This window comes from Theropithecus gelada, chromosome 17 (assembly GCF_003255815.1).
Source record: "Theropithecus gelada isolate Dixy chromosome 17, Tgel_1.0, whole genome shotgun sequence".
NCBI classification, from domain to species: domain Eukaryota; kingdom Metazoa; phylum Chordata; class Mammalia; order Primates; family Cercopithecidae; genus Theropithecus; species Theropithecus gelada.
In genome coordinates, this window is record NC_037685.1 from 39,432,347 (window position 1) to 39,447,252 (window position 14,906).

At 38.7% G+C, this 14,906-nt stretch overlaps 1 protein-coding gene across 12 annotated transcripts in view; it reads left to right on the forward strand.

The window, feature by feature from the left end:
* PCCA (propionyl-CoA carboxylase subunit alpha) overlaps positions 1–14,906 on the forward strand; it is a 436,358-nt gene that overhangs the window by 232,693 nt on the left and 188,759 nt on the right. For all 12 annotated transcript variants that reach the window (XM_025364068.1, XM_025364063.1, XM_025364064.1 and 9 more), the window contains one exon: positions 8,736–8,838. In XM_025364068.1, coding sequence (XP_025219853.1) covers positions 8,736–8,838 — 103 coding nt within the window. The remainder of the gene's footprint in view (positions 1–8,735; positions 8,839–14,906) is intronic.

The window sequence follows — 14,906 nt, forward strand, 5'->3', positions numbered from 1 at the left end:
TATTCATGTTAGGAGCTATATATAGATTCAGGTCAAGTTGATGTCGTTGAGTTGTTGAATGCATTTATAAAGCAGTTTTCCACTCAGAATTTATAATACAGAGTTTTCATAAGACTCAACAGAGATAACTGATTTGAATATTCTTTTAAAACTGTAGTGTTATAGAGTTTTATCACTAGTATTAAGGCAAATGAAGAATGGCTCTGATTTGGGATCTTAAAACAAAAACTAATGATTTATTAGGTTGTTTTTCCTAAACTTTTGAATTTTAAAAATACAAAATAAAATACAACCAGGATAGTAGTTTTATACTTTCGTGATTATTCTTTTAGTATTTGTTGGTTTAATGAGGCTAAGAACCCCTTAGGTCATTGCTTTTCATTTTATCCCTAGCACAAAACGTAATAGATACTAAGTATTTGTTGAATTAATGAAAAAAAGAAATCTTACCCATGGTATTGATGAGAAAGGATTACTTTGGATTTTTTTTTTTTTTTTTGAGATGAAGTTTTGCTCTTTTGCCCAGGCTGGAGTGCAGTGGAACGATCTTGGCTTACTGCAACTCTACCTTCCCGTTTCAAGCAATTCTCCTGCCGTAGCCTCCCGAGTAGTTGGGATTACAGGCGCGTGTCACCACACCCGGCTAATTTTTGTATTTTTAGTAGAGACAGGGTTTCATCATGTTGGCCAGGCTTGAACTGGATCTCCTGACCTTGTGATCTGCCCGACTCAGCCTCCCAAAGTGCTGGGATTACAAGCATGAGCCATCATACCTGGCTGCTACTTTGGATGTTTTTAATCATTTATACATGTACCCAGATAACCAGTTCTTTCTATTTTGATACTAACATTTAGTTTCTTGCCCTTCCTAAAATTTTAATTAAAAGTTGTAGTACGTTTTGAAGTGGACTTAGGACTTCCATGTTTTCATGTCTGCCTGGCTAATTCAGTGATAGTGATAAGACAGGAAACAGTGGGCAGAAGGAGAAAGCAGGGAAAAACGACAGAGAACCTTTAGAACAAACGTATGCGTGTATGGGTATTTATATAGATACACATATACACATTTATATATAAGTCTCTATATATGTATGTATGGCAAAGTATCCCAGAGAAGAAGAAGAAAATGGGGCATTTAAATTTTCTAATCAGAGATGGTTACTATGTGCTGGACTTTTAGCAATAACAGAGAATCCTCTAGACAAGGGATCCCAAATCCTTTAGACAAGGGATCCCCTTCAAACTCAGAAATGTACTTAAACCTAAGTATTGCAGTTTTCTGTGATGCATATAATATATTACATTTCTTTTTTGGTAAGGAATTAACAGCTTGGACACCATAATTTTGTTTTTTATGCTTAGACCAGATAGGAACACAATTTAAAAAATTGTCATACATTGCTTTTAGCAATTATTTAGTTGCAGCCTTCATTTTACATGTGAGGAAACTAGAGCTCTGAGATATCTGTAAAGCTAAATGACCAATAAGATACTAATGCCAGGAATTGAACCTAGGCTTATTCAACTCCTATTTGAGTAGTCTTTGAGTTATGCTGAGATTCAAATTCATAAATCACAAATGTTTTCAATCAGGGTTTGCTACTTGTTGTTATATTGCCTCTAAATATTTTAGAAACACACTCCTATATTTGCCATTCTTAATGTCTCCCTCTTATTTTATTTTCTTGTTATTTTCATGTCATTTGTTCTTTGAATGGTTACTGTCTCTCATTCTTCTTCAGATTGCAGTATTTTTTTTTTTTTTAAGATTGCAGTATTTCTCATTCTCCATTTTCCCCCCAGATCAGGTCTTAGATATATTAAACTGTATCGTCTTTGACTGTTTGATATATGTGCCCTAGAGACCGCAGGAAGTGGTAACTACAGTTAATCCAGGATCCTCTCCATATGTTTGGGGCCAGGTCATTTTGCCCCTTTGGGGTTCCCCATCTGCTTCCCATCTGTCCAGCTGTCCTAGGCACTATTCATAGGCAAGCACCTATTTTTATGACTGCATTAACATTTTCTATTGTATATGTTTATTATCCCACATTTATGTGGATGTAAACTAAGACAGTTTTACTAGAGATTCTTAGAGTTAAACTTTGAAACGATTACTTCTAAAATTAAAAAATAGGATACATGAGAAATTATTCCTGTCATTTCTTTAGATGTGAATGTTGAAAAGCTGTTTCCCTTGATTCTGAAAAATAAATGGAATATGAGGAAGAAGATATTTTAAGAACTATAATTTCATTTGGCCTATAATGAACATTTTGGGCTTATTTCTCTGATACTTTCCTATACTTCAACCTCGAGCCTCATCAAAAGAAATTGTTAGATTTATCTCTTTCTTTTAAGAAGTTACAGATCTTCTGGTAAAAATTTCATTCAACACAGAAAGTATATAATTAATTATACTTCTGATTTTTCTGTTGAATTTAGTCAAGTATGTCTACACTTTTAAAAATACTACTATGATATTTGGACTGAATTAAATCATTAATTCAACAAATAATTGGTGTAGGCTGTAGAAGAAAATCAAAGATGGGTATATTTTACCTGCTCTTAATGAGCTGACATCATGAGAGAAATAGTCATGTAAAGTACCAACTGTACTACAGGACAGGATAAAGTAAGTGCCTGGTAAAGATGTAAGCAAAGTATCTTGATAGAAGAGCAAAAACAAAAACAAAAACAAAAAACGAAAACAAAACGAAACAAAACAAAAAACACCCAAAACCCAGTTCCATTTGAGGGAATCAAGAATGACTTTAAGGATGAGGTAGCATTTAGACTATTGGAATACCTCTCCACGGACTCTCCATGGGAACTGGGCTGCACTTGTGAGAGCCATGTGTGCACATCTTCATAAGCCAATCCCCTTTGAAGTTGGTGGTTTGAAATCAGCCATGAAGAATGTATTTACTGTAAGGAAATTGGTTGTACCCTGTGGCTTTTCTCCTTCCCACACACCTCAGTTGTTTGTTAAGCATTTACCAGCAAACTACTGCCTGACTCTTTGGCCTGCATATTGAGCAGAGTCCCTGGTGTAAAAAGGAAAAGGATTACTCATCTAGGGAGGAAGACCTAGAAGACTCACTAAGGACAGGTGGTGCTAAGTTTTAGAGCTGCTGTTGTAGGAGGCAGATGACTGTGCTTACTGAAAAATAGGAAGAACACTTAAAAATACTGAATTAGAGGAGAAAGACATAATGAACTAAAAATCTGTGATTTTTCTAAATAAAACAATTCAGCAGTCAATGTGGAAGGTAGGATGGTCACTACTAAGATCCAAATTAGTGACTCAAAGGAATAAATAGAAGTATCTCAAAATATGTAGCAAAAAGGTAAAGAGAATGAAATCATGTGGAAAATGATAAGAGATATGGAGGGAAGATCCAGAAGATTTTACACATAAATGCATACTAGGAGTTCCATGAAAAGAAAAATGGGAATGAAGGATATTTTTAAAGAAATAATAGAGGATGTTTTCTCACTGTTCTTAAGAAAGTGTTAGGTACTCTTGGAAAGAGATTCAGACAGGATTAATTTAAAAATTAACTCCACTAGGCATATAAAAAAATACTTTTTTAAAGCTTCCAGAAGAAAAGAAAGAAAATGCAAGGAATGTACAGTGAGATTATGTTCATACACTATAAACTGGAAGTTAGAAATCTTAGAATAGTGTCTGCTACATAGGAAGGAATTTGACTCAAGAGTACTATACCCAGCTAAGATATTGTCATCAATATAAACAAAGTTGTTTTCAGTTAAATAAGGATTCAGAACTATTTTACCATATATATTCCTTTTGAGGAAATTGCTAAAGAAAATACTTTAACCAGTTTTGAGGTAAGATGATAGCTTAAAAATATACACATTCTTTTGCGCTATCCCCAAATCTACTGACTTGAGTTTTTTAAAGACACAAGCCCACTAGGAAAAAGAAAGGAAATAGCATTTGGTAAAATGAAAAGCTGAAAGATGATTCTTAACTGACTTAGTAACCTAAGAAAGTTGAATCCTAAGCTGACAATGGAGAAACTGAGAAGTAGCTCATTACCACTGCAGAACCCTTCAGAAATCTCAATAATTATCAGCTCCAGGTACCCTGGGAAATTCCTAAAGGAGCACTACTGGCCTAAAATCTCTGTAAAGTTTTCTCCATATCACTTCCTTCACTCTTCAGAGTAAGGCGACTCTCTCTCCCTCATCCTGGTTAAAGCTTTCAGATTCTTCTCTGCAGAGGATAAAAACAAGGGGGCACCAGGCACAGGAGGACAAAGAATTGAGGGAACATGGACATACTAAATGTGACACTCCCTGTCCCAGCCTTCATTCCTCAGTTGGTTCCCAGGATACTGGCAGACACACAGGTACGCACAGACCTGAGAGTAGAAGATCCTTGAAACATCTAACCCCCAGTAAGATTACCTAAAGATTCCCCAACAAAATAGTCCAGCCACATTACCCTACAGACAAAGCTGCCAATGGTCAACAAGCCATAGCCCACAAAGAGAGAACGGGCCTGGCTCAGAATCAGGACCTCTATCCGCATTATTTAATACAACACTATGGCCGGGCGCGGTGGCTTATGCCTGTAATCCCAGCACTTTGGGAGGCCGAGTGGGGTGGATCACCTGAGGTCGGGAATTCGAGACCAGCCTGACTAACCTGGAGAAACTCCGTCTCTACTAAAAATACAAAATTAGCCAGGCGTGGTGGCATGTGCATGTAATCCCAGCTATTCGGGAGGTTGAGGCAGGAGAGTCGCTTGAACCCAGGAGGTAAAGGTTGTGGTGAGCCGAGATCGTGCCACTGCACTCCAGCCTGGGCAACAAGAGCAAAACTCTGTCTCAAAAAACAAAAACAAACAAACACACAGAAAAACCAGAAAACACTACATTTAATGGGAACCAATGCATAGCTGTTAAAATAAATGGTAGACCTAAAACCACTTGGGAAATACGCAGGTCAGGCTTCTTGAAAACTGCATCATGCCAGTGAGGGTGGCCAGTAGCATCAGGGTCATAGTGGCATGTCACAAAGCTTGTGGGTGCTGCTACATGGTTTTGAACTCCAGTAATTAGTGGCTTAATGAACAAGGAGAGGAGATAATAAACATATAGGGGTTGGGACTTTTACTTGAAATTATCTCCCCAGAAGTTTAAGAAGGTAATAGTTGTGAGGAGGAAGTTTTTCTCCTTTCAGTCACAAATACTTATAGAGCCTGTTTGATCAAAGGTTGGGCTCTAGGCTCTGGGAATACAGAGGTAAAATTGTCAAAAAGCCTAAGGCTTTTAAAACCAAGAGCTGCAGCTTTTTCCAGACATGTCCTCACTGAAGAGCCCACTGTGCCCAGCCTCGTTGACAGCGCAGTAGAGGCTCTAAGCTTGAATGCTGTGAACGTTCCAAGCTGGGTTTAAGAAAGCCTTAGAACTCCATCTAGACCTGTAACAAGTACAAGTGACTTGCTCCTCTGAAGAGTGCTCGAGGCTGCATGTGTCCCGCATGTGAGGCTGGAGTGCTCAGTCCTTCTGCCTCCTCAACACCTGTATTCCACATGCACCCAGCAGCATCCTCTCAGTCTTCTCCGTCAGATTTAGGGGAGAGGGGAACCAAGTGTTGGATTACAGCACTCTTGGTTTACTTTCACACTCGCCGAAAGGGGTGGGAAGAATTGGAGAGCTTTTTAAATACGTACTGTGCCCCCAAGTTTCAGGTGCGTAGGCTTCATCAGTGAACAGGAAAAGGAGCTGCCCTCATGGGACTTACATTCCAGCAGGTTAACAGGCAGCATGCATTCCCAGCTCCCCTCATGGCAGCCAGGCAGGGTTTACAGATTAGAAGCTACTCAGAAAAGGGAATGAGGTACATTCGCCTTAGCTTACTAGCCCAGAATGCAGTGTCGGTGTGTCTGACTCAACACCAAACTGGTCCACCGCCCCCAGAGGGCAAACAGGGGAGACCATTCAAAAGGAGCTAAAGGTCAGAGCCAGGGAAGACACGCCTTACTTAGTATCAGGCTGCAGGGGAGCTTGCAGAGATCGAGGCCACTCTGGCCTGTGATCAGGAGTAGCATTATGCTAGAATCGTTATAAGAATAGGTCAGTTATGATCAGACTTCTTATACAGAGCCTGTTGGAACCGAGTACCCCCCTTTTGAAGTGGAATAGCAATAAAATGCTTGAAGTTGACGTGCATCATATCAGTTTGTGTGGGAGATGTTATGAATGATGGTCCATTTTATTTGGGAGACCGCTCTTGATATTGCTTGGATCCGGGCACTAACAGTTGGTTAGACTAGATGAAATACTGATTGAGCATCTTGCAGTGAATGGGTTCCCCTAATGCACTGCCTCTTCCCTTGCTGATGGTATATACTGTGCATATGTGTCTAAAGAACTGACTTGTAAAGGACTTTGATTGTGAACCACCATGAGAAATACATTTTACATCCGGCCATAGTATACACGCATATAAACACACACAACATTGTCATGTAAAATACTGTGTTTAAAGTGCTCTGATAATTTGTCTTGCTGTACATGACACATTAAGCTGGCTTCATGAACTACTAAACAGTTTCTTTACACAGTTCGATCAGTATCAGTCCAGAACAGTTGTATTCAAAGTGAAATCTGCTGACTGGTAGCATCAGCATCACCCTGGAACTTGTTAGAAATGCAGATTATTACCTCTTGCCCTCATACCTTTTACCAGTCAGTGCGCCGGTGAAGCACACACAGCACCTTTAATCCAGGTGATTCTGATGTTTGGTGAAGTTTGAGAAGCACTGGTTCTTTTTATACTCCAGAGAGCTTTTGTGATTATATGTATTGATATTTGCCACATTATAAATTAAAACTGAGGAACTTGAAAATATTTACTCATTTGTTCTGAAAGTAATAGTAATAAATCTATTATGTGTTGACATGAGAGCAGTGATGTCATCACACAATATGTGTCCCTTGGATCTGGGAACCTCTGCGGTATACTCTTGAGAAAACTGGAGTTAAAAAAGCAAATACGTTTTAGTAGTTGTATGAAAATCATTTGACCTTGGAAGGACTCCTGGGGACTCCCAGTTGTTGGCAGGTCACGCTATGAGAACTGTTCTTCTCAACTATGTGTTTTGACAAGACTGAGACCAAATTTTTGTAATACTTCTCATATAGAGTAATTATGTAATCATATGGGATGTTTTCATCACTGCTTAGGTGTCTGGGGAGAATGAGGAACTTTCCAATGCCCGTAAGAGTATGGTTTATTAGGCCATCGTGAGGATCTAGGATTGAATTCCCAGAACCAGTTGGTAGATCCCTTATTTGTATTATGTTTTATGTAATGTCTAGGTTTATCTCAAAGAGGGTGGCTTACCTGTGCTCTCCTTGCCCTTCAGGGAGCAGACAGATTACTTCCCTGTGGAAAATTGTGCTGTAGATATTGAAAGCGTTTATATCTTAATTTTGAATGTTTTTAGTCTTATTTGTATTTTGAGTGATTTTTAGACATAATGTTTAAATTACTTCATTTCTTCCAAATAAGTTTAGGCAACTAGTTTTTTTTTTCTTTTTTTGAATCGTACATTTGTTTCTTGGTATCTGTGGGTGATTGGTTCTAGGACCCTTTCAGATACAGAAATCCACAGAAGCTCAAGTCCCTGGTGTTGTATTTACATATAACCTAACACATATCCTCCCTGTACTTTAAATCATCTCTAGATTACTTATAATGCTTATACAATGTAAATGCTACGCAAATCACTGCATTGCTTTGGGAAAAATGACAAGAAGAAAAAGCCTGTACATGTTCAATACAGACAACAATACATTTTTTTTTCCTCAAATATGTTCAACCTGCAGTTACTTGAATCCATGGAGGGTTGACTGTAAAAGTAGCACCTTATGGCTGACGAGCCAGCATTCAAGTTGCTCATACTGTCCTATTTAATACTCTACTATCTGTATGTCGTACTGTGGTAAATAAATAGTTTTAGATTTGTGATGAGGTTACAGAGCTGTCAGGGGACGTTTTAGCCTATAGACCCTGGAGTATTAGAATCCGACCTTGACTCACAACCTTCTTGAAGAATTATGCAAATTCTTCAATCAGTCACTCACCCCAGGCCTTCGCGGCCTGCCGACTGTTCCAGGTCCAGCTGTGTAGTGGTAGGAAGATAGTATGAGTGAGAGGAGGAGAGAGATTGGTTGGTTGATTGGGATTCATGCAGAGAGGCAGAAGAATCACGGCGTGATATTCTTTGGATCTTCGCACTAGAAAGCATTGCCTTGTCTGTGTCCTTGACCAGCCGTTCTCCTTTTCTCCAGGGACTGGGGCTTCTTGCACGCTATCCTCACTTTCCTCAGCAGGGAAGCTGGGCTGGGAAGGTACAGAGAGAAGCAGATGTGAGGAGCTTATGCTTTTCCTGGAGATCTCTGTGTGGATTTTTTTTTTTTTTAATTGTTTTTGTTCTGTGCATCTGTTTAATATCTTCTTTCCCAAATTAAACTTCTTTCCCAATATAAACTTCCCGTGGGCAGGATTTTGTTGTCTTATTTGAATGGTATTGTTCCCTCAACGTCCACACACCCCAGTGCCTAGTACAATCCGAGCTGCATAATAGATGCCCTATAAAATACTTGTTTGAATGACTAGTAATTCTATAGGAGAGAAGCACAGATGTTAACATATATGATTGATTGATTGATTGGTTGATTGATTTCCCTCAGGGCACATGCTAACCAAGAGCGAGAAGAACCAGTTATTGGCAATAGCATCGTCATTGTTTGTGGCTTTCCAGTTAAGAGCACAACATTTTCAAGAAAATTCAAGGTATGGTAATCATTTAAAACAGAATAAATGAGCAGAACTATATTGATAATCCAGTCTACATAGGAAATAACTAATAAAAGATGTGGCTGATCTCAGTTCTAGAGATCTTATGGGTCTTTGGAGAAGTATAATAAAGTCACACTGTATAGATATGATATTGCTTACATTTTGTTTAAACAAGTTTTTTAAGTTCAGAAAGGATAAAAGGATCTTGGCCCTTTTAATTTGGACCTAAAAAGGTATTCTGAAATCCGATGGGAAATCCGTTCGAGTAGTTTGTGTTTATGATTTCTGTTTTATTTATGTATCTTGAAAAACGTTTGGAGAAGTATATTAAAAGTAGGAATGAATCTCGGCAGTTAAAAAAATATATATCAGAAACTAGTGAAGACACAAGAAGGAATTAACACCAGGTTGAGTTAGTCATTTGTGAGGCGCACGTGTGCCTTTTAGCTTCCTAGTGACCCAGGTAAAAGGGGAACATGCTTTATATCCGGATAAATAGAAAGAAAACCTCAATGTCATTGGTGCTTCTAGAGAGAGGATTATTTATTATGAATGTGTGTTTACTTGCTGGAGCAATCCCTTTAAAGGAATCATGCTGTTGATAAATTGTTACTTCAATTTCTTTTCCTTTTTACTTTTTCACAAGAGGAAGAACAAAGATTAAAAAAAAGAAAAAAAAAGATGGAAGGTGACCAACTAGCTTTGAAAAGCACAAATCAGAAACTGAAATTACCCCTGAAGAATTAGGCAGAGGAGAAACTAAATTGGATTTAGGCTGTATCTTAGTGGCTAATGCGGTTTTAATCCAAAATTCTCAGTGTAGTTGGTACTCTTCACTTACTTTCTTTACCTAGAAAGAATAGGAAGCTTACAGTGCATCTTTGTAAAAGTTATGATTTGGTAGCTACCAGGGAGAGATGAGGGGATATAGAATATCAGTAAACGACTGAATGACTGAATGGAGGAGGAAAATCGTCAATAGAACCATGAATATGCTTGTACATCTGTTTAATATCTTCTTTCCCAAATTAAACTTCTTTCCCAATATAAACTTCCCGCGAGCAGGATTTTGTTGTCTTATTTGAATGGTCTTGCTCCCCCAGTGTCCGCACACCCCAGTGCTTGTTGTTTGGTTGTTTTTTCTCCCTATAGTTGTGCTGTCTAGTATGGGAGGCACTAGCCATGTATGGCAATAAAGATTAAAGTGAATGGAAGAACCCTTTTCAAAGTCACCTGAAATGTGGCTACATTTCAGCTGTTCCATAGCCACACGTGCTTAGCAGCAGCTGTTCAACTCAGAGAGCCTTTCCACCATCAAGTTCTGTTGGACAGCGTTTGTCTGGATGGATGTGTGTGTAGGAGAGAATGTTGCTTTTGTTTTAAAACCTGAATTTCATATTTCTTATTATTCTTTTGATAAATGCAGTATTCATATCCTAATTACCTTCAGATGTTATTTGGACCTTGATTATTTCAGAAGTTCTGAGTGTAGCTAAATATGACTGGTTTGATTTTTAAGAAATGTATGCAAGTTATTTTCAGAGAGTGCTGCCTTACTGTGTGGGAGAATCTGAAAAGGGCTTAAAAAGATGGAGAATAAAAATTACCTGTCATCCCATAATTATTCAATAATTACTTTTAATGTTTTGATAGAATCCCTTCAAAGTATATATATATGTATGTATGTGTGTGTATATATGTATTTTTATATACATACATGTAGCATTTATACTTTGCATAATTAGAGTCATCCTGGGAATATGGTTAGAATTACTTGTGCAAGATAAACAGCAGTATATTAAACACCCATGCACTCATTATCTAGCTTCAACAACTGTAAAAAATCTACCTTCCTTGTTTCATCTTTACCTCTACCCACTCCACACTTTCACCATTTGTTAATTTTTTAAGGTAAAATGTACAAACACACATACACACTTCTTACCTGTACAGTTTTTGTTTTTGTTTTTTGAAACAGAGTCTTGCTCTGTTGCCCAGGCTGGAGTGCAGTGGTGCGATCTCGGCTCACTGCAGCCTTCATCTCCTGGGTTCAAGCGATTCTCCTGCCTCAGCCTCCCGAGTAGTTGGGACTACAGGCATACGCCACCACATCTGGCTAATTTTTTTTTGTATTTTTAGTAGAGATGGGGTTTTACCATGTTGGCCAGGCTGGTCTTGAACTCTTGACCTCAGGTGGTCCACCGACCTGGGCCTCCCAAAGTGCTGGGATTATAGGCATGAGCCACTGCACCCAGCCTTACCTGTACAGTTTTAACAAAAGGATACTTGAGTGTAACTCAGACGACTCTATCTTCTATCTGTACATCGTCTCTTCCAGTGCACTCCCTGCCTCCTTTTGCTTGTGGTGCTACCTGCAGTGCAATTTCTTCAAATTGTTTTCTACTAGAAAGTTTGGTAAACTATTTTTTTTCTTTTCTTTTCTTCTTTTTTTTTTTTTTTTTTAGAGAGATGAAGTCTTGCTTTTGTTGCCCAGGCTGAAGTGCAGTGGCACAGTCATAACTCACTGCAGCCTTGAATTTCTGGGCTACAGTGATCCTCTTGCCTCAGTGTCACATGCCACCATGCCTGGCTGATTTCTGTGTTTTTTGTAAAGATGAGGTTTCACCATGTTGTCTGGGCTAGTCTCAAACTCCTGGGCTCATGCGATCCAGTTTGCCAGCCTTGGCCTCCCAAAGTGCTGGAATTACAGACCTGAGCTAGGCGAAACCTCGTCTCTACTATAAGTACAAAAATTAGCCAGGCATGGTGGCAGGGGCCTGTAATCCCAGCTACTAGGGAGGCTGAGGCAGGAGAATAGCTTGAACCCAGGAGACGGAGGTTGCAGTGAGCCAAGAACGTGCCACTGCACTCCAGCCTGGGCGACAAAAGCGTGACTCCGTCTCAAACAAACAAACAAAAATAAGCTAAACAATCTAATAAAAAACGGGCAGTAGGTTTGACATAGACTTTTTATAAGAGAAGATAAATGAATGGCACGTAAGTTCATGAAAAAATGCTCAGCATCATCAGTCAGTGGAGAAACAAAATCACATATCTGTATCACTACACACCCACTAGAATAATATGCATCAAGGTGAATGGATAAATAAAAAGTGGCATATCCATACCATGAGCTTATTCAGCAGTAACGAAGAATAAACAGCTACATTCACTAATGTGTGTAAATCTCAGAAATAACATGTGAAGAGATAGAAACTAGATAAAGAAGACTATGTAATGTATGACTTCATTTATTGAAATTTCTAGGAAAGGCAAAAAGTATAAAGAACAAAAGAAAGATCAGTGGTGGTCTGGGTATGGGAGCAAGATTGACTGCACGTGAGTTTTATTGTTCTAAAACTGGATTGTGGTGATGGATGTACAACTATGTAAATGTATTATAATCTCACTTGATCTTAGCCAAAAGGCCGAGAAGTGATATAAATGTATTACAATCTCATCAGAGATTGTAATATAAATGTACAATTAAAATGTATAGATGTTATTGGCCAGGTGCAGTGGCTCACACCTGTAGTCTCAACTTTGGGAGGTCAAGGCGGGCTGATCACATGAGACCAGGAGTTCGAGACCAACCTGGCCAACATGGTGAAACCCTGTCTGTACTGAAAATACAAAAATTAGCCAGGCGTGGTGGTGCATGCCTGTAGTCCCAGCTACTCGGGAGGCTGAGGCAAGAGAATTGCTTGAGCCTGGGAGGCATAGGTTGCAGTGAGCTGAGATCACGCCACTGTACTCCAGCCCAGGTAACAGAGTGAGACCCTGTCTCCAAGTAATAAAATAAAAAGTAAAATGTATAGATGTTATACATGTAAATTATATCTTAATGCAACTTAAAAAAACTGCAAATGTAGGTACCAACAAAGGGCTTGAAAGAGGTGGGGAGTCTTATGAGAAGTTAAGATGATGGAAGATACATGTAAAAATAAATTGTATTTGAAACTTGAGTAGAAACAAATATTAAAGAGTCAGGTTACTGACGTGGAAGACTTGGTGGATGGTGGTAATAACAAAAGTTCAAGAGCAGCTTTGAAAGGAAAATATGAGAAGTTCCATTTAGGGAGTTGAGTTTGAGATCCTTGACAACCATAATTGTAGCTCCTAAGGACTTAGCAATATGATATATCCCTATCCCTTTGACTGTTTCTTCTTTAATAATAATATATATGCCCCTTTGAGCCCATTAGGAAATGGCTTCGGGCATGCTTTTGTACTCATTAATTCAATGATTTTTTTCGTAATAATCAAATGCACACAGTTTTAGACTTCAACTATATTCCTTAAAGTGTACTCCACAGAGCACTAGTTTGGGGGAGGTATTAAAATGCATTACTTAAGAAAATGTTTCTGTGTTTAAATAAACATGGAAAATCCCTTGTTAAGTTGGAAACCTCTTAGAGACTGTCATACAGGCACACCTCATTTCATTGTCCTTTGCTTTATTGCACTTCTCAGATATTGCATTTTTTACAGATTGAAGGTTTATGGCAACCCTGCATTAAGCAAGTCTTTTTGTGCTGTTTTTCCAACAGCATGTATTCACTGTCTCTTTGTCACATTTTGGTAATTCTCATAACATTTCAGACTTCATCATTATTATCATATCTGTTTTGGTGATCTGGGATTAGTGATCTTTGATGTTCCAATTGTAATTGTTTTGGGGTGCCACAAACCATGCACATGTAAGATGGTGAACTTAATTGACAAATGTGTGTGTTCTGATTCACTGACCCAGCCATTCCCAGTGTCTCTCACTCTCCTTGGGTCTCCCTATTCCCTGAGATACAGTAATATTGAAGTTAGGCTAATTAATAACAAAGCAGTGGCCTTTTAAGTGTTCAAGTGAAAGAAATAAGTAGCACATCTTTCACTTTAAATCGAAAAGTAGAAATGATTAAGCTTAGTGAAGAAGGCATGTTGAAAGCCGAGGCAGGCTAGGCCTCTTGTGCCAAATGGTTAGCAAAGTTACGAATGCAAAGGAAACGTTCTTGAAGGAAATTAAAAGTGCTATTCCAGTGAACACATAAATGATAAGAAAGTGAAACAGCCTTATTGCTGATATGGGGAAAGTTTTATAGGTCTGGACAGAAGATCAAATCAGCCACAAAATTAACTTAAGTGAAAGCCTAATCTAGAGCAAGGCCCTAACTCTCTTCAATTCTGTGAAGGCTGAGAGAGGTGAGGAAGCTGCAGAAGAAAAGCTTAAAGCTGTCAGAGCTTGGTTCATGAAATTTAAGGAAAGAAGCTGTCTCCATAACATAAAAGTGGAGGGGAAGCTGCAAGTGCTGATGTAGAAGCTGCAGTAATTTATCTAGAAGATCTCACTAGGATCATCGATGAAGGTGGCTACACTAAACAGCAGATTTTCAACATAGATAAGACAGCCTTCTATTGAAAGAAGATGCCATCTAGGACTTTCATAGCTAGAGAGGAAAAGTCACTTCCTGGCTTAGAGCTTCAAAGGACTGATGGTAGGGGCTGATGCAACTGATGACTTGAAGTAGAAGCCAGTGCACATTTACCATTCCATAATCCCTAGGGTCTTAAATATTTATACTAAATCTGCTCTCCTTGTGCTCTAGAAATGGAATAACAAAGCCTGGATGACAAAATGTACGCTTACAGCATTATTTACTGATTATTTTGACCCCACTGTTGAGACCTACTCTCAAAACAAAAAATATTTTTTTCAAATGATTGCTGCTCATTGACAGTGCACCTAGTCACCCAAGAGCTCTGATGGAGAGGCACAAGGAGATTAATGTTTTCATGCCTGCTAACACAGTGTTCATTCTGTAGCTCATGGATCAGGGAGTCATTTTGATTTTCAAGTCTTATTATTTAAGAAATACATTTCACAAGGCGATAGCTGCCGTAAATAGTGATTCCTTTGATGGATCTGGACAAAGCAAATTGAAAACTTTCTGGGAAGAATTCACCATTCTAGATCCCCTTAAGAACACTTGTGCTTCAATGGGCAAAATATAAGATCAACATTAACAGGAGTTTGGAAGAACTGGCTTTGAGGTGTTCAGGAGGTCATT